General features: G+C 35.0%; 1 protein-coding gene across 7 annotated transcripts in view; it reads left to right on the top strand.

The window, feature by feature from the left end:
• HSF2 (heat shock transcription factor 2) overlaps window positions 1–19738 on the top strand; it is a 53061-nt gene extending 33323 nt beyond the window's left edge. For 2 of the 7 annotated variants that reach the window (XM_023737177.1, XM_023737179.1), the window contains exons 5-14: window positions 1168–1243; window positions 4042–4103; window positions 5024–5111; window positions 6365–6513; window positions 6910–7152; window positions 7797–7902; window positions 12120–12173; window positions 14961–15045; window positions 15467–15640; window positions 16281–19736. In XM_023737177.1, the coding sequence (XP_023592945.1) occupies window positions 1168–1243; window positions 4042–4103; window positions 5024–5111; window positions 6365–6513; window positions 6910–7152; window positions 7797–7902; window positions 12120–12173; window positions 14961–15045; window positions 15467–15640; window positions 16281–16486 (1243 nt within the window). In that variant the 3' untranslated portion in view covers window positions 16487–19736. Of the gene's footprint in view, window positions 1–1167; window positions 1244–4041; window positions 4104–5023; window positions 5112–6364; window positions 6514–6909; window positions 7153–7796; window positions 7903–12119; window positions 12174–14960; window positions 15046–15466 lie in introns of all 7 variants that reach the window. The other 5 variants (XM_023737176.1, XM_023737174.1, XM_023737178.1 and 2 more) reach the window with 5 other exon arrangements.
• The last annotated feature ends 1203 nt before the right edge of the window (window positions 19739–20941 follow it).

Raw genomic sequence — 20941 nt, 5'->3', positions numbered from 1 at the left:
CTGTCACATTGTGGGGATTGCAACTAATGTCACAAAACAATATGTGTATAAATTTTTGAATGAGAAATTAACTTGAGCTGTAAACTTTCACCTAAGGAACAATAAAATAATAAAAAAAAATCATTTGCTAAGGTGATTTACAAGGTCTAAATTCACTTGGTAGCCACAGTTGAAAGGATAGCTTATTTTGCTTTTTAAATAAAAAGTAATGAACAAGATTGTCAAAGAAGTCAATTACCTGCTGCTATATGGAGATAGGTGTGTCTTTTAAGTCTTTGTGTATGTATTACCATGAGTAGCAGACATTACAGTTATGAAGGGATGATTCTAGAGTGTCTAGATAGCTACCATTAGTGTAATTGAACTAAAGTATTCCTGCTAAAAATACACAGTAAAAATAAGTATATAGGCAGTCTCTAGGTTACAAATGAGATCTGTTGCTGAGTCTGCCTTTAAGTCGAATTTGTAGGGAAGTCAAAATAGGTGCATACGGTTCTTTTTATCCTTAAAGTTGATGGTTAGAACCCACCAGAGCAGGGATGGATTACCCGGTAAGCAAAGTACGCACAGCCTTAATTGTGTTACTTACTAATCTATAGTGCACAATTTCACATCTTTGATGTGATAAAACCCATGTGAAATTGTGCACTGCAGATTAGTAAGAAAACACAATTAAGCCTGTGTGTACCTCACTTACCGTAAGCCGGTACATACCGTGCTTACTGCTTGCTGGTTAATCCGCCCCTGCACCAGCCACTCCACTCTGCAGGAGAAAGATGTGGCAATCTGCTTCTGTAAAGATTATAGCCTTGTAAACCCTGTGGAGTAGTTTTACTCTGTTCTATAGGGTCACTAAGTCAGAATCTATTAAACAGCAGTGGTGTGGTTTGGTTTGGTTTTACACAAGAAAAGGCTCAAAGCCTTTTCAATGAGTTAAAAGCTGCATGTGCAAGTGAAGGTGATTGTGATGAAGAATTTGTTGCGAGTAGGGGTTGGTTCAGTCATTTCAAAGGGAGGGTAGATTTATGTAACATTAAAGGGCAAGATGAAGTTCTCCTAAGTCATTCGTAACCTGGGGACTTACTGTGTTCTTAACTAGAGGTGTTGAGGCCTGGTTTTCTGACTTGAGTTATGTTTTTTGTTTTGTTTTTGTAAATGATAACACAGTGAGAATGAGTCTCTTTGGAAGGAGGTGTCAGAATTACGAGCAAAACATGCACAACAGCAACAAGTTATTCGAAAGGTACGATGGTTTTTTTCCCATGACCATAAGCCATATGTGTTTAATGAGACCATTTGTGACCAAAAAAAGTCTCTATTGGTTAGCCAGTTTCTTATATTTTGGATACACAGAAAGAAGAAAAACTGTGAAGTCAAACTAATTAAGTCAAGTGTTATATCTACCCTTATTAATAAAAAATATTACTCATTAATTAAAGATGATCGTTCAATACAGATAATGTCTCAGTAGCTGAGTAAATGACCTTTTGCCTGACATAACAACTTTGAGATATTTTATTCCTGGGAGCATAATTAATACACTACCAGTTTCTTCACATTGTTTATTATAAAAGACACAGCTCGACTGTGTTTTTTACTCTTCTTTACTATAATAGACATAATTAAGGTCTTGGCAGGTAAATAATAGTTTCAAATCATTTGACCAAATTATAAATTTAAAAAAAATGATTTATTAGTATATGTCATTAGTAGTCTGTGCAGAAAAGCAGTTAACATAGTGTTATAAAGTGAATCCTAGATTTTAGTATCTAGTTGAAAATTACTAGGGGAATTGAAAGTCCTTCTGTTTCCTTGTGTCCTTGTGATTTAATCTTTGCATGTAAACTTTGATATGTTAATAAGAGGTGAAACATAAAAGTAATTAACCCATCTATTTTTTGCTCATGAGTAAACTGGAGTCTAAGTTTAAACAACAGGTTTTTTTAGGGGGGGGATGGGGAAAGGGGCGCAGAGAGTGCCAGCCTGTTCTGCTCAGAAAGCCTTTGAGCTAAAAATAGGGTTATGACTGACAGGATCTGGGTCTAGTAGAGCAGGCTTAGAATGGCCGTTGCTATCTTTGGCCTGTAGTCAAAATAGATATACTTTTTTTTTTTTTTTTAAGCTGAATGCAAGTTTGGTTTGGATGTGGTGGAATTCATTTCTATGTGTTTAATCCAAGTACATACATTTTCAAAACTTCCATAGGTGATTCTAGTGTTCAACCCTGTTAAGAATATCTGCTTTAAAATGATATAGATGTGCCTTGACCTGTACTTTATTTTAAAAAAAAAAAAAAAAGAGTTGATCTTTTTCAGAAAACTGTTTTTGTTAAATATTTATTTATTTATGATACATGGAAATCTTTGTAGACTTTATTTTTCCTAAAAGCAAGGATAGTTGGCAAAATAGGTATATTACATTGAGGTTTCAGTTTTCCATGAAAGCTAGCATATTTGCCAAAATTTGAGTTTGAATCTGTGTTTTTTAGTGGAATTGAAGAATTTACATAATACATGATGACAGCCAGTAATTTTTATTCCATTTCTAGAATTAGTTCCTAACTGCTATTTACTGTTTGGCCTTGGATTAACAACAACTTGTAAAGTACCTGTTATAGGACTTGTCCAGTATGGAAGTTAGATGCTGCAAATGTTAGATGCCTCATCTTCCCTTTCAGAAAAAAATTCTCACAACATGATGTAACGGTGCCAAAAAGAACTAAGATGCAGAATAAATTCCAGGAAAAAATCTAACTAGTTATTCATGTTGTTATAAATTCAACCACTAATATTTTTTAGTATTTTCCCATACCACTTATTTGTAAATTAACAAAAATAGTCGAAGTTGAGTTTTTCCGTATCTGTCTTTAGGTTTAAATGTTACCTTTTCATCAGCTGTCAGCATTTTCTTTTGAATAAGCTATTTAGTGGCTAAGCTCCTTTTCATAAATTCTAATGCTGTCTAACTCTTCAGTTAAAACTTTGTATTTTTCTCTGTTGAAAACTGACACTGATTGTAAGGCAAACTATTTAGTAATCTCTTTTGGGGGAAAAGTGCAGTATTAAAGCTATACAATATGTATTTTTAATTGACAATACACTATTTTAATCATGTAATTACATTTCACAAGGTTTACAAGAAAGTCTTGTCCTCTGATTACTTTTGGGCTTTCTTTATTCATAGCCTCTCAGTTTACATACTGCTTTTTATAGTTCCCCATATGAGCCTAACCTTTTTAGCATCTGTAGGAAGTTGAAAATATAACTTAAAGGCATATTCTAAACTAGTGGTTTTCACACTTTAACTCACATCAGTGTCATCTGGAAGGCTTGCTAAAACACATCTGGGCCCCATCCTCAGAATTTCAGATTCAGCAGTTCTGGAATGGGACCAAAAATTTGCGTATCTAACTAGTTCCTACACCAGTGCTACTGGTCCATGGGCTACACTTTAAGAAATCACTACCATAAAATATGCAGGTTTGTTTGCATGTCTTAATCTGTTTAATTAATAATTTTTCCTCTAAATTTATTCATATGTTAAAGATTCAGGCAGCTTCTCTTGAATGTCAGCAGAAAGCTTTGACTGACGAATGTTTGATGCTTCAATAATACTGTCTCATGAATCAGCCAATCAACTTTTTCTAACTTGAAAATTTTATGATCTATTCTGAGTTGACAGTTTGTTTCACCTCTAATAGCATAACATGATGTAATAAAAATACTGCGTAGTAAACACTGGTTTTATCTTTTGCATCATAACATAGTCTTCTTGAAAGTATTTAATAAAAAATAGGGGTCTACATCTAGGCAAGTTTGGTACTTACCACCAAAATATAACTGAAGTGAAAATTGGATAAATAAATAGGTAGATGTTACAGGCATTTTTATGTCCATGCACAGATAGCAGCAACTTTATCACAGCTTATTCTTCTGCCTGAAAGCTGGTTTGTTTCTTTAGACATTGGAAGATTTGGTAATGTGAATTAAAGAATAAGGAGTCTAAAATGGAAGTCTTTATTTATTTATATTTTCATTTTAGATTGTCCAGTTTATTGTTACATTGGTTCAGAATAACCAACTTGTAAGTTTAAAACGTAAAAGGTAAGTTTTTATGCTAAAACGTTTTGACCTATACATAGACAACCAAACATTTTAGTGTTTAACGTGAGTGGTCTGCGTTTGTGGAGTATATGCCTATTGTCCCAGTTGAATGGCCCTCCCTTATTAAATTATGCTCTCATCATCTCGAGGGTGATGTTATTTCCTATCGCTGTCATCCTGCTGATGTTTTTGAGAGCTAAGGCTAATCTAAATGGATACTTTATGGGCACACAGAGTTAAAGAATCCATTTTTTATTCAGATTCACAGTTTAATGTAGCATTAGAAGACCTGAATGAAAGAAATTCTTAAAAAAAAAAAGAAAAAAAAGCCATATGTTGAAGAAAGCATCTTATGTTTAATCCACTCCTAAAAGTCTTTTTAAACCTGTGTATTGACCATGGGTTTTGATACCTATAAATATCAGTAGCTACCATTGTCACACCTAAAGCTTAGAAAGAATAATGGGTAAAAGGGATAGTTGGAAGGAGAAAAAGATTATTTGTGAGGATAAGATTTTGTCAAAGCTTGATTATGATCAGAGCTTGGTAGCCTTCATTCTACTTCCCCTAAGTAGTTCTTAGAATATTGCCTATTTATTTTACTATGTAATTACAGTTTATAAAGAGTTGTGTAGTTCAGTCAGCAATGACGTGTATATATGGAGGGAGCGGTATATTATATTTATTATAACAAAAATAGTATAGAAGAATGGAGAAATAAAAGTCTTAGACACATTCATTCTCCAGATTCAACTCCTAAAACAAACATTTTAAAAGAGTTTCTCATGTATCTTTATTGGAATGTTTTATTCATTATTAAAGTGAGTGTGTTTGTGTGTGGGTAAGTTATTAAAGCAGTTTAAATTCCTTCCTTGTATGTTTGCTTCACTGAACTGCATGAATATGCTTCTGATTTTCAGGCCTCTACTTCTAAATACTAACGGAGCCCAAAAGAAGAATCTGTTTCAGCACATAGTTAAAGAACCAGCTGATAATCACCATCATAAAGTATTTTTTTATTAATTTCTATTTTATATTTTTTATTGTCTCCAAGTTTATTACAACAGTATTTCATGCATAGAAGAGAAGTTTAATGAATAATAATTTAAGTGCTCATCCCCTAGCTTTATTAATTCATGACTTTTTTTTGCTTTAGATTATTTTAAGAAATAAACCATTGCAGATACAATTGTTGCAGTTACCTGTTCCTATTCCCCTAGAGGTGTTAATCACTATTTTAAATTCAGTGTTTATCTTTCCCATGGCCATTTTATATGTGTGTATTCATGGACAGTATTTGGTATTATTTTGAGTATGTCTGAAGTTTGTATAAATAATAATCATTCTGTACATATTTTGCAGTGTGGCTTTTTTCAATTTGTGTTGCCTTTGAGATTTATTTCTTAAAAACATAAATTTAGTTCATTCATTTTAAAGTATTGAGATTTCCATTCTCGGGCATACCAGATTTAACCTAATATAATACATGTAATTCCTCTATCCACCACTGTTTCTAAGTAATCAAGCATACTTAAACATTTTGTTTTTAGGGTTAAACATTCATGTATATGGATGGAAATTTTTATATATAACTGGATTTATATATTTTAAAGTAGTTCACATATTTTGCCTCTGTATTATCTACTGTTGAAATTTGTAGGTTTTTTTATCATGATAATGACCTTATTTTGCTTAAGAGAATTGAAAAGTTTTTTATTATAGTACATATGGCCTAGATATCTATAGCTTTAAAAAAAAAAATCACTGCTAAAAAACCAGGGTGACATTTAACTATGGAATAGATGAAGTGTTTCTTTTCTGTTAGTGAAGCTGTTTAATGAGTCTGAATAAAACATGTCCAAAAACAGACTAGCTTGAGATGAAATAATCCTCATCAGCACAGTGGCGGTCTGGTTATGCTTGAAATTTCTGATCAAGTCTAAGACCCTTTGGGTATGAAAAGTGACCTAGAATTTGAAGATCTTTCTATAGATACATTCTGACGCGTTTAATCTTTCGGGGTCCCTTATGGTGGAAGAAGTAGTTGCCTGTGCAGATAATAAACCTCATATCTCTGGGAACTGATATAACTAATACCAGTTGGCATGTAAGTCCCATAAGGGCAGAGAACATAAATCTGTTTTGCTCACTGTTGTATCCCCAACATTAATAAATAGTAGATGCTCAGTATTTTTGGATATGTTGTTTGCTAGTCAATATAATTTAGATTTTTTCATATATTTTTCTCCCTGATCTTTTAGGTTCCACACAGTAGGACTGAAGGTTTAAAACAAAGGGAGCGTATTTCAGATGACATCATTATTTATGATGTTACTGATGATAATGCAGATGAAGAAAATATCCCAGTTATTCCAGAAACAAATGAAGATGTTATATCTGATCCCTCCAAGTAAGAAGACTGTAAGATAAAATTTATGAAAATGTTGGTCATGTTTCTTATCAAAGACCTAAATTCAAAACAGCTTTGTTCTTTGATAGACTAATATCTAACTCATATTTGGGTTATTAAATTGAATAATTAAGTAAGCTAAGTTATTCAGCCAAATAAAGACCCCAGTGAAAAAGTAATGAGAATTAAATTGATTTTTTTTTTATTTTGGAGTTAAACACCTCTAATTGATTTTTTTGTGCTCTTGTATCCTATGAAGTATCAATATTTATCTTTAAGCTACTTAAGAAAGGATATATGATTTAGGGAAGCAATTTTCTGGAGAATGAATATACAACGAATGTATTGAATTTGTCTGAAAATGTAACTGTACTTCTTTCTCATATCACTGATCAGTAGCTGTAGCCAGTACCCTGATATTGTCATTGTTGAAGATGACAATGAAGATGAGTATGTACCAGTCATTCAGAGTGGCGATCAGAGTGAACCAGCCAGAGAATCCCTAAGTTCAAGCACTGATGGCACCAGCCCACTCATGTCTAGTGCCGTGCAGCTGAATGGCTCATCCAGTCTGACCACAGAAGATCCCGTGACCATGATGGATTCGATTTTGAATGATAACATCAATCTTTTGGGAAAGTGAGTGCTTATCTAAATTTCATCTAAAATGATGTACTTTTGTTGTTCACTTCACATACTCTGTTTCTCTTTGAGTGCTCTTCGTTTCAGATGATGAACCCATGTAGTCCACCTTCTTCTGTTTTGGTCAGAGTTAAGCTGTGCAAGTGGTATTTTGAGAGGAATTTAATCATCCCAGGAGCAGTTTGGGGGATCTTCTTGATAGTTCCTCAAATTTCTTTAATGAAATACTTGTTTTGAATGTCCATAAAGTGTATATCCTTGTCTGTATTTGTGTTAATTAGGATTATGGAATGATATCTTCTCAATTAAGGGACTTACTGTTTTAAAGCATAAGACAACCAATAATTAGTTATAATAATCAGTAATAAGAGGGTAAACATTTTATAAGTTACATTGTGGAGGAAAGCAGTAAATCACACTGCTATTACAGAACCTTTTTTCCATAACTACTTAAATTTTGTGTATATGCTCTGAGTTCTCAGTATACAAATTTTCAGGAATTCCAAATCTTGAATAGGAGCCCTTAAGATTAATAACTGGTAAAGATTCAGCAGTTGCTAGGAATATTTTTCTATGTGATTACAAACATAAAAACAAGAAAATCTAATATTTGATTTTTTTTAAAAATATTTTTTCTTTAGAGTTGAGCTGTTGGATTATCTTGACAGTATTGACTGCAGTTTAGAGGACTTCCAAGCCATGCTATCAGGAAGACAATTTAGCATAGACCCAGATCTCCTGGTTGATGTAGGTACTTTGGATAATCTTTGCTATACTGGTAATTTGTGTATTTATATATATGATTTATACATCAATACAGCATTTTCTCCTCTTGTATTCTACACTGTTGTTTTTGTATTTTCCGTTTTAAGTGAATGGTTTGTTTATCAGAAAGCATGAACAGATGTGTTCAGGACATTGAAGGAGGGTGATCGTACCTGCTTTTGAGTAATAGTTCAGTTAATCCCCCTGTAACAACATATCAACTCTATTCAACAGTACTGTTAAATCCAGGTCTTGTCTGGACTTGTTGCTGTTTTATGTTTTGCTCTAGAATAAGTTGTCACTGAATAGAAATCTGTGGGAATTACCAGTACAGGCACTTAGCCAGGAAACAGCATGGAGATACTTAATACTTCAAGAATTAACACTTTTCCCTCAAATGTATTATTTTTAAAAGATTTGCTATATTTTCTATATTTATATTTTTATGTCCTGAGTTGCAAGGTTCCCCTGCTCCTATCTCCACCACTATCCTTATGAACTTGACTCCAATATTGTCTGGACTGTGAATCCTTATCTGCCATTTCTGACAGTAACCCACTCTTCTTGCTGTCTTGCCTCTTATTCCTACCACTCCTCCTCCCTTACCTAAAGCTTTATGTATGGTGTTGTTGCCTTAGCTGAGTCTTTTTCTGCCCCCATTTCTATCTTCTGTTGTAAACAGATTTCTCTCTTTATCCTGATAAGTTTCGTTGCTCCTTTATCTGCATGTCTTGCCTTAAAATGCAGCTTCTCTTACATCAAAAGATTCTACAATTTTGCCCTTTTAAGAGCCTCTCAATGAGGCTAAAAGGTAACCTTGTTCATACTCTTTAATGTTATTTCTTGTCCACTTGATTTACCGCATTGTCCTCTACTTCTCCTTTCAGTCTTTGCCAATGTTACATGACTTTTATCACCCTATCCAAATCATCAGTTCCTCACAGAATGGATTCTTACCTTCTTTGAAGATTTTCTTTTCAGGCTGACCTAAGTTGCCATCTTAAATGAATTCAGCATCCATATTGATGACCTGTTTCAACTTGTTAGCAGTCACTTGACACCCCTTCTTGATTTTATCAATCTTTGTCTGCACTCTGAATCCAGGGAGCTTTCAGAATATCTATCCCTTATATTACCAAGAATAAAATAAAATCCTGTAATTCTGGCCCTCTACAAATCTTTGCAGTTTACAACTATGTCATTATTCTATTTTTCTATCCTTTAATTCAACCTTGGAACATTTACCATATTTGTTTGTCCTCAAGACCCCATCCAGCCGACTCCGTCCTTTTCACAGTGGATAATTGACCCTGCCCTGATCTTCTCATAAGCTGTGACTGTCTTTAACCTCCTGTCCTCCTTTCTTCGAAGGATCCTTACTACCTCTTTAAAGCCAATTTGTACACCTGTCCTCTGCCTCTCTAGTTTTTATATCTCTATCCTTGATCTTTCCCATCTGCCTTCAGTAAGTACTTATCTTCCCCATTAAAAAAAAAAACATTTTAAGATACTGCCCTGTTCATTTACCATCCTACTTCTGTCTTTCACTACAAAACTTTAGAAGTGAGTGGCTATACTTGTTACGTCTTTTTTAACTATTATTTCTTCTGAAACCCTGTATCATCTTGCTTATTTACTCTAACCCTGTGCTGCCTGTGCCGTCTTAGTTTATTCATAGTAAGTAGGCTATGATTTTTTCTCATAGTAAATCAGGTCACCAGGCTAGTGGGAAGAAGGTTTGCTTTGAGTCAGACAGATCTAGTTTCTGTAATTGACTTATGTTACCAGCTGTGATACTAACTGTGGGAAAGTTAGCTTATCTTGCTCAGTTTCCCCACCTATCAAATGTGCCTAATGCCTAACATGAGTGACTGCAAGGATTATAAATAAATAACACTAATATTATTAACACTGTTGAGTGTTCCACACAGAATTTTTTTTTCTGTTGATTTTAGAGGCACTGAATCTCTTTGTTCCGTTCCTGTCTTCCTAACCATTCTTTTTCCTTTAAAGGGCTTCTCTTTTTTTATTGTCTTGAACTTGTGGACATTCTCCAAAGCACCCAGTCTCTCATCCTCTTTGGTTTTCTCTACCTCTCTTCTTTTTCTATTCTTTCTCTCTAAAGAGATTCTGACTTGTAGGATTGGTCTCAAATTATATCTCCAGTTCTTAACTTTTTTTTTTGAATAAACTTTGTTTGAATACTAATTTCCTACCCTTGGAATCATCCGTTAGATCTTGCCATAGATTGTGTTTGACATCAAACTCTACTCTGTAAACTAGTTACCCTTTTCTTATTTTCTCTAGTGATATCATACGTTTCTTGACTCATCCAGCATAGTTATCACAGGATCACCTTGGTTTTGTCATCTTCTTTGTTACCACTCACCAAGTCCTGTGTTTTCCAAAATAGCACTTATAAGCCATCCCTGCTTTTTATTTCCTCTGTTGCATCTCTCATCCAAGACTTTAATTATTTTATCTCTGAATTATGATATCATAACTAAAAAATCTACCTGTGGGTTGCATTTTTTCTGAGATGGCAGAGATGGTAAAGACATGAATAAGTGTGCTGCGGAGTTCATGGGTTCTCTCTGCAGACCTCAGTACTGGAGGACCCAGGGTGGAGTCAGCAGCAGAGGCCTGACCTTAGAATTCAACTGTGTCAGCACCTCATACCTTATCTACTTTTTTCTACTTCACCATTTGCCTGCTGGGAATACATGCGAGGTATCCATAAGCGGGTAGAGGATATGGGGTAAAGCGGGGAAGAACTGATACTGCTGGCCTTCCTCAGGTTGCCACCCTTAGTGGGGATGATATTTGGTCAGGCCTCTGAGGTGGTGACAGACTGAACTGGCAGAGATCAATAATGATGTGTAGCTGTGAAATGGGAAGAAGGAAATGAAAGGAAGATACAGGAAAGGAGATACAGGAGGCATCTGCCTCTGGCCTCTCTGCATTTCATTCAATCCTGTGAACCATTTGGCATGTTCATTCTCCTAAAATGCTTGTTTAATCACTGAATTCACCACTCAGGCCATTTTCAAGGCTCTTATTCCAGACAGGATGTGGCCTCATCCACTGACTGGCCTCACTCTACTTTTTTGAACCTTAAGTATACAATTTACTATCCAACTAGGAACTTCTACATTATTTAGTCTATTTACTGAACATATCCCACCATCGTTCCTTCTTCTCTGTTGTCTCTAATGCTGTACCAGTGTCGTTTTCCTTCCATCATCTCCTTTCTAACTCCTAACCATTCTTCGGGGATTGACACGTTGCATAGCTTTATCAAGGCCTTTCTGTTCTGTTTGTGTGTAGGGGGTGTGTGTGTGTGTGTTTTCTTCCCTTCTCTTTATTCCTTAGTACTTATGAGCCCCACCATCCATTGTTATAATACTGAATTATATTTGATCATATACTGATATTTGATGTTGGTCTTATCTTTTAGATTGTACGCTCCTGGAGAGCAGGAATGGTGTCTTCATCTTGTATTCTTTGTGATGTCGTTTATTTCTTAGATACTCAGTGAATCTCTCTGGAATAAACGAATTTAAAGCTTATGACTTAAACAAAAGTTTATGTATATAAACTGATTGGATTGAGTTGTGCAGTAAGCAGTGGTCTTAGCACTTAAAAGACTTAAGTCCTTTGGTAGGTGAGGTGAAAAGAACCAACAAGTAGATGTGCCATCTTGTCAAGACTCCACTTCAGCTGTAGTTTAGGAGCCATTGTCATAGAGCAGATTCTGTAAATTTGTCACATAATTAGTAGGTATTCAGTGAAGGCTTGATACCAGGGCAGGGGATTCAGGTACTCCTTCGGGCGCCACTTACGACGAAAAGCACTGAGGGAGAAAAAATAAACGAAGTGAAGTTGAATGAAAAATAATGAAGGATAGAAGAAATGGGAAGAACAACTATTTGTCTCAAGTGATTTATCCCACTATTTTATAGAGAGATTCTTACAACATGAAATTCTAATTTCTAATGCAAAGGCTAGCTTGCTCTGCTTTTGTTTTGTTTTTCTTTCTGGTTTCCTGCTTTTCTCTTTGAAACTTGTTTTACTGAATGGAAACTTCCCTAGTGCAGGAGCTTCATCTCTTCACCCAATGTGGCTGTTTGAAAATTGTGAACACACAATTCTTTTAAAATATTTTTTAAACTTATGATCTTTCTTGTTTGGTCTTTCAGCTTTTCACTAGTTCTGTGCAGATGAATCCCACAGATTACATCAATAATACAAAAGTAAGTTTTAATTCATGTTGCTCAGGACCCATAGCTGTAAGAATCTGAAAAAAACAAAATCCTAGTAAGTAGAGAGCAATATCACTCCCAATTACAAAAAAGCATTTATTATCCTATCTTGTATGTGTGATTGAGATAGTAAACTTCTAGATGAAAACTGGCTTTTGGTTATGGGATGATTCATTACCCAACTCTACTGATGCTTGTGGGAATAACTACCAGTATGAAATTGGCCCTCCCTCTGTTGGTGCTGAAAGGTCATCTGAGTAAACTTGGGAGTGTTGAGGTATATCATTGAAATTAATTATCAAAGTATGGTTTGTTCATGTTTTATGTGCTGCATTTTACATTCTTATTCCTTCCATAAACAAATTCTCAGCATTTTTTTTATTAAAAGTTTACTGGTGCCCATATTCTTTTATCTATCAGTATAGTAATAGCTCAGGAATGTGTACTAAGGCAAGTTGAAACAGTGAATTAGGGATTTTGGTCTTTGTTTTTAAAGTAATATGGTTTTTGTTATATTTTTAAATGTATAGGAACTCCACTTGGACTTACCAAATATTGACGAGATTCTTTTGAACTGGTTTTTAACCAATAGTAAGGACAGTTTGAAATTATTAGAACACGTTTATGAATATATTATTATTTTGTACAATTTATTGTCTTGAATAGGTATATACTCCCTTTATCTTGTATATATGACAAGTTATTTAGCAACCCTTGTTTTTCATTGGGTGCAAAGGTAAATCAGGTCCTCTGGAATTTGTACAAATTTGTACAAATTTGTACAAATTCCAGATTAGTAGAGTCAATTTTATCTTGATTCTTTTTCTTTGTAATCTAAAAATGAGCACATCTCAAGTAAATGAGTTATTAGGGTTGGGGAGGTGCTTTTCTGACTGTTGTCATGTGTGAGGATAGCCTGGCTAGATTTTCTGCATTTTGAAAGTTACAGCTTGGATAACTTAGAGCTTAAATAAATTGTGAATTTGTGGACTAGGAAGGTGATTGTACATTCAGTATTTGGGTGATTTATATCAGGGGTTGGTGTATTTTTTGTAAAGGGCCAGCTAGTAAATATTTCCAGTTTCATGGGCCGTATGTTCTCTGTTAAAACTACTTGACTCTGTTGTTGTAGTGCAAAAGCAACAATCGATGTTAAGTAAAAGAATGAGTGTGGCTGTGTTGTAATAAAATTTTATTTACAAAACCAGGCAGCATGCTGGATTTGGCCTGTGGACCATAGTTTGTCAGGATATATATTATAAGATTCTTTGGACCACCTCAGCTTTGTGTTTCAGTAAATAATGATCATACTGAGGGTTACTAAGCTGTAGACCTTAAGTTGAATGGATCCATATCATATATCATTTAGTGAATGTGCTTTCCTATATTTATTGCTAAACATTAAATCATTCTTTATTCTTGTATCATCCTCCTTATTCCAGAAAACCAAGAACTTGGACACACTTTTTAGAAATAGCAATTAAACAGAAATGCATATTGTTCTACAATACTATGGAAAAATTAAATTTGAGAGTGATTTTTCAATATAGTTTGTCCTAGAGTCTAAATTAATGTTTTCAAATCATTGGCACATCAGCCATCACTCTCTTGCCTGTAACAGATGTATAACTTACAACACTCTTTCCTAATAAATCATGATGCTTTCTGCTGCTCAATACAGCAATCTAGGTGGCCACTACTAATGGTTAAGAATTTGCATGGGAGATGAAACTCATTTGTCATCCTGGTTCTCATCTGTTTTAGAACAACAGTTCCATCCTTGGATATTAACTATTTTAGGAAATATAAGAATAAAGATGGTATCATTGCATTAGTATTTTATGTATTATGAATGCTAAATGAGAAAATATTTTTATGTACTTTTTTTTTTAAAGGGTCTAAGTAGTTTTATTAGATATATCTTGGGACCATTCTCTTCTCTGAATCCTGGAAACTTGTACCTTTTCAGTTAATGATGAATTTTAGGCGAATTATAGGAATTAGTATACAGATGTTTGTTACACCACCTATACTTAACTGGAACTTACAACTGCTGAGGAAAAATTGTGAACCTTCTAAACTCAGAGCTTGATCATCACTGGAAAGAACACTGAAGACCTTTACAACATTAAACATTTAATCCCCCTACCACAGTCAGATGTAAAGAGAGAAGACAGTGGTTGAAAGAAACAAGTTAAATGACAGAAAGAACTGTGAGAGCCACGAAAAGGAAAAGAAGAAACACTACCTCAATTTTGAGGCTTCCAGTATAGGGATAGTTTTAAAGATATAACCATACAGCTAATCTTGAGTTATTTCAGACATGTTCATTTATGTTAAATATTTTGTTTATGAATGAAGGGACATGTGAAATACATTTTTAATCAAAATATTTAAAGTAAATGATTGCTTAAAAAATCACTTAATTAGCATTTTAAAACATGTCATCTTTGATTCAGTCTCGTCTTTTACCCTTAACAAATTCTGTATATTCTCCTGTTGAAATGCCCCCTTTTCTTCATACTTATTATCATCCTAGTTCAGGTTCTTTGTTTCTTCCCCTTGATGACAACAATAGTTTCTTAACCAGGCTTGTTACCTCTACTCAAATCTCTTTCTCTCTCTAGTTCATCTTCCCAGATGCTCCCCTTTCCTATGTATTTCAGATGATGTACCAATATTTATATACCATACCTTGTTATTTTTACTGTTTTTGCTATGTTTCAGGAATATATAAAATATGAAACATACAAATATTTTTATATTTTTCTGTTTTAGTCAGAGAATAAAGGATTAGAAACTACCAAGAACAATGTAGTTCAGCCAGTTTCAGAAGAAGGAAAGAAGTCTAAACCCAAACCAGGTATGTATAGATGTAATATTAGTTTCTGTAGATTTGTTAAGAGTCCTACATAGAAACAAATGTGAGCCAAGGAAAGCCTTGCCATACTTAACAATTAAACACAGAGTATCCTGGCCTTAGTTACGTACACAGCATCTAGGTTCCAGCATATATAAAGAAAATTCTAGTGAGGTAACAGTTCTTTGTTGTGGATCTTTTTCTTTTCCTATTTAACTTCAGGAGAACTAAAAGAACCCTCATTTCTTAATTGTTAAATAAGAGATTTAATTTTCTGACTTACGTATTTAATTTATTAATGCAAACTCATAGTTTCTTTGGCATATAAGGGTAGTGATACGTGCACATCTGCTTCTGTTTCCCCCCCTTTAGCTTGAATTCTGTATAAACTGGTAATAAAAGAGTGTTTTTCTAATCTTTGTAGATAAGCAGCTTATCCAGTACACTGCCTTTCCACTTCTTGCATTCCTTGATGGGAACCCTACTTCTGCTGTTGAACAGGGGTGTACAACATCATCAGAAGTTATGTCTTCTGTAGATAAACCCATAGAAGTTGATGAGCTTCTGGACAGCAGCCTGGATCCAGAACCAACCCAAAGTAAGCTTGTTCGCCTGGAGCCATTGACTGAAGCTGAAGCTAGTGAAGCTACGCTGTTTTATTTATGTGAACTTGCTCCTGCACCTCTGGATAGTGATATGCCACTTTTAGATAGCTAAATCCCCAAGAAGTGGACTCTACGTGTATATATTCATCAAAATGATGAATTATTTATTTTAAAGTATCATTTGGTACTTTTTTTTGTAAATTGCTTTGTTTTGTTTAATCAGATACTGTGGAATCTAAAGCACCTTTTGCTTTTCTCACTAACCACACACTGTTGCAAAGCTTTCAGATGTTAGTCAGCTGCATAAGTACAAAAGATTCAGTGCACATTATTGGCATATATTTAAGTTGGATTCAAATGACCGTTTTTCTTCCAATTGCAGTAAATTAGATTTCTGTTTTATATATATATAAGCCTATTAACCCCAGTTAAACTTTTATTTGTTTGTTTGTTTTACTTGTTTAATAAGTCTTGATTGCATTGAGTGTAAGTCACTAGAACTAATGGTAGAACTCTTAAAGCTTTCTCTATTCTAGTTACTTTTATTAAATATTTTTCACTTTGCTTATTTTTAAACCGGGAACATAAAGTGCCTGTATCTTGTAAAACTTTCATTTGTCTTTCTTGGTTCAGAGAAGTTCATTTATGTTCAGAGAAGTTCATTCATGTTCAACAGGAAAGGCAAAGTGTACATGAGTGCTCGCTGTCTGATACGGTTCCAGCTTCATATGCATGGAAGAAAGAAGGGATGGGATGGAGTAAACCCTGTCCTCTCAGTTGGACTAGTTTTAAGTAAAAACTTTCTGGTTTGTTTGTGTTTTATTGACCATATTATTTAGTAAAATAAATATAATGAATGTTGAGTACTAGTGTTCATTATGTGTCTTCTTTGGAGGTGACACCCACATGTAACAGTTTTTTTTTTTTCTCATAGGAAGCAGATGGACTTAAGACTGTGTTTGTTGTTCATTATTCTTAATTTGAGTCACACCAAGATCTTTGTGCCTCATCTAAAAATACAGACTGTATGTATTCTAAGGGAATAGTATATAATGTCTTTAAATTTAATGTATTTTAAAGTTGTCTTTGTTTAAAAATTATACTGGCTTGCTTTCTGTGTTTCTAATAAAGAACTGAGAGAAGTGTGGTTAGGACAAATGAGGTTAGAACATTGTCACTGGATGCCACCAGGGTCTACAATTTTTACTCTTAGAAAAGATAGCAGAAATAGATCATCTCCTTTTGGAATGGTTGCTTCTAGGATTGCAAAGGCTGAGCAAGGCCAAGGTACCTTGTTTATCACTTGAAGAATTTCACCCTTCAGACATAGGGCCAAGAGTGCACTTAATATCTGATTATTCTGTAGGGCTATAATATTGTATAAGGTGACACAACCGTTAAGCACTCAGCTACTAACCAAAAGGTTGGCCATTTGAACCTACCCAGCAGCTCTGCGGGAGAAAGACCTAACAATCTGCTTCCGTAAAGATTACAGTCAAGATCACCCTGTGGGGCCGTTCTACTCTGCCACGTGGGGTCACTATGAGTCAGAATTGACTCAACAGCACCTAACAGCAACATTTGATAAGAAATTACAAGAAAGGCCTCCCTGTTGGCCATATTCTGTCTCTTGATGTCTTGGAATTTCTCTTACTATGATGTGAAGATTCAAAGTAAGGCCTAGCACAGAGGAGTAGGAAGCCATTCCTTTCTTAGCAGATCCTAAAGTACTTGGCTGTGACATTGAGGTCTTGGTGAAGTAATTTGAGACCCCAACACAGTTCTCTGCATGAGCTGTAGAGATCAATTTTCTAGAGGTTGTTAAGGTGAGAAGAGTTTAGAGACAGAAGAAAACAGTTTTCAGGCTTTTTCTCTTTCCCTTCCCTTTCTCACTGTAGGTTATGATCAAATTTCCTCTCTTTGGGGGCATTTTGGAACTCAAGGATTATAGCTCAGTAGCTGTGATGCTTGAGAAACACTCAAAATAATTTTGAAAAACTTTATAGTCCTGTTAGTTTTTAAGTCAGCATCTAAAATTTTTCATCTTACACATACATAGTTGGAAAGAATTGAGAGTATTGTTAATACTGACATTTTAAAATACAGTTATGTGCTGCTTTTAAATATAGCTAAAGAAACCTAAATACCATAATAATTTGATACCTGTCACCATCTATTCCAGTTCCCCCAAAGAATTTTATCCTGCTTTTATCATGCATGAAAGTTGTATACTGATGATCCTATTACACTTCTTTGCAACTATATTTGAAAATTGTTTGCTGTAACCTTTAGGATTCTAAGTATTAAAAAAGTTCTACTCCAGTTATAAATACATAGTTGATCAAAACATTATAAATATATATATCAGAGGCTGTTAACTGATCATCAAATCATTTACTTCTATCATGCAGCTAGATTATTTTGGCCTTCCTTGTAAGTAGGGCAGCCATGTGACTGAGTTCTAATAAATAGAGGAAGTGATGTACAGCACTTCCAGGTCCAGTCTGTGAAAACCTCCCGCATACAATCCTCCATGCCCTTTACCCTTCTGCTGGCTTGATGCAGATTAGTATGTGGCTTCTGTGAGTACACAATCAAGAAGAGGAAACCTGGCTTCCTAAATCACTGCTTAGAGGAGAGCCACCCATCAATCCTAGACACCTATTTTAAACTTGAAATGAGGAGGGAACAACCTTTTATTATGTTCTGTCTGAATTTGGGGGGTTGATCTTTTAGTATTCAATAAAATATGGTACAAATTTTGATAAACTGATATTAAACATAAAAAGTAAAATTTTACCAGAAATAACATGTTTTAATGGAATAAACAGGGCTTGGATCTTTTCAAGGTTTTTTTTTTAAATATCAAGTTTTTTTATATTCAGATTTTTTGAATATTATCTGTAAAAAGGGTTATTCAGCAACCTGCACTTCCATTTAGAGGGATAAATATGCCATTTCTTTAATAATTTAATATGTATTTTTAAATGTGCTTGATTTAGGTTAGTAAAGGACACAGCAAATTGAAATTTAAAACTAAAACTACCTGTTTGTTTTTGGCACCAATAAAAATGAAATGTGAAGAAAAATAGAGTCAAATAGTAAAATAAGATAGCAAGATCTGTGTTTTAGTCCTCAGGGATGAAGTACTAGATAAGAATTTTAGACATAACTCCAGTGCCTGTATGTCATCTCATACTTTATTAGGTCCTCTAAGGCTCTGTATTCTCAGATTATGTCTTGGAAGAAATTGGATTTTTCTTTTTTCAAATAGCCGAGTTTGTTTTTGTTAGTACTTAGAAAATCATCTGGATTTATACATTGTTCCAAGGCCTTTAGACTGAGGGTCTAAACAAGAAAAGACATAGAATTGCCACACTCTTTCCACGTATATTATATCTGTGTCTTCTTGTGTTCTTCCTGAAGCCAGCCAGAATGCTGAAATACTGATGCCGTATTGGCATTGCCTTTTAAGATGCTTGAATGACAGTGCTTTTTTAAATTGAGTTTTCCAAAACTAAACAATACTGGAATTTAATCACATATTTGGTGCCATACTATATGTCAGTATATCAAAATTGATGAGAGATGTTGCATACAACAGAAAGGAGAGGCATTTAGCTTAGAAAAGAGAAGAAGGTAGACAAAGTATTTTAAAGTACAACAAAAGATGTAGTAGATTAGACTGTCAGTTGGAACATTTCTTTGAACCCATAACTCTTTAAGATATCCTTCATGCTGTCACAAGAGCAACTCGAGCAGCCTGTGATATCACCCTGTCTATATAAAAACCTCTAATACTGTTTTCACTAAAAAAGGAACAGAAGTGCTTCTTAGAGCACAGAAAAACAAAAAGGGACTGAAACATTTTTTGCCAAGAAAATGGGATGCTTTTAGAACTGTCCTGTGATAGTACTTAAATGGGTGTAACACTGGCCACTTGTCAAGTTGAACACAGGAGAAAGAAGAGTGAGAGAGAATTAATTGAAACAATTGGTAAGTTGGACCTAAGCCAAATGTAAAGCTTTTGCTCTGTGAAAGACCCCTTTAGGAGGATGAAAAGACAAGCTACAGACTGGGCAAAAATATTTGCAAACCACAGCCAATAAAGGACTAGTATTAGGAGTCCTGGAGCCCTGGTGGTGCAGTGGTTGAGAGCTTGGCTGCTAACCAAAAAGTCAGCAGTTTGAATCCAGCAGCTGCTTCTTGGGAGCCCTATGGGAGAGTTCTATTCTGTCCTGTGGGCTTGCTGTGAGTTGGAATCAACTCGATGGCAATGGGTTTGGTTGGTTTGGATTAGGAGTCCTGGTGGCACAATGGTTAAAGCATTTGGCTGCTAACTGAAAGGTCAGAGGTTTGAAACCACTAGTGGCTCCATGGGAGAAAAGACCTGACGATCTGCTCCCATAAAGATTACAGCCTAGGAAACCCTATGGGGCAGTTGTAGTCTGACCTATAGCGTCACTATGAGTTGAAAGAGACTTGACAGCACACAATAACAACATATAGAGTATATTAAAGAACACTCAAAACTCAACAGTGAAAAAAAAATCCAATTAGAAAAAAGCCAGAAGACATAAACAGACATTTCACCAAAGACAGTGTTGTTGTTATTAGGTGTGGTTGAATCAATTCCGACTCATAGCGACCCGACGCACGACAGAACGGAACGCTGCCCGGTTCTGTGCCATCCTCATGATTGTTGCTATGCTTGATTGAGCCCATTGTTGGGAGTCACTGTGTCAGTTTATCTCATTGAGGGTCTTCCTGTTTTTTGCTCACCCTCTACCAAGCATGATGTTCTTCTTCAGGGACTGATCCCTCCCGATAACATGTCCAAAGTGTGTGAGATATTGGCTCGCCATCCTTGCTTCTAGGGAGCATGCTGGTTGTACTTCTTCCAAGACAGATTTGTTCATTCTTTTGGCAGTCCATGGTATATTCACTGTTCTTCGCCCATGCCACAATTCAAAGGCATCAGTAATTCTTCAGTCTTCCTTATTCATTGTCCAACTTTCACGTGCATATGAGGCGATCGAAAACACCATGGCTTGGGTCAGGTGCACGTTAGTCCTTAAGGTGACATCTTTGCTTTTCAACACTTTAAAGAAGTCTTTTGCAGGCAGTTTGCCCAATGCAGTGTGTCTTTTGATTTCTTGTCTGTTGCTTCCATGGATGTTGATTGCGGATCCAAGTAAACTGAAATCCTTGACAACCTCAATCTTTTCTCCATTTATCATGTTGCTTATTGGTCCACTTGTGAGGATTTTTGTTTTCTTTATGTTGAGGTGTAA

Source organism: Trichechus manatus, unplaced genomic scaffold, assembly GCF_000243295.1.
Source record: "Trichechus manatus latirostris isolate Lorelei unplaced genomic scaffold, TriManLat1.0 scaffold00098, whole genome shotgun sequence".
Classification (NCBI taxonomy): domain Eukaryota; kingdom Metazoa; phylum Chordata; class Mammalia; order Sirenia; family Trichechidae; genus Trichechus; species Trichechus manatus.
This window is presented reverse-complemented; position numbering and strand designations above follow the sequence as displayed.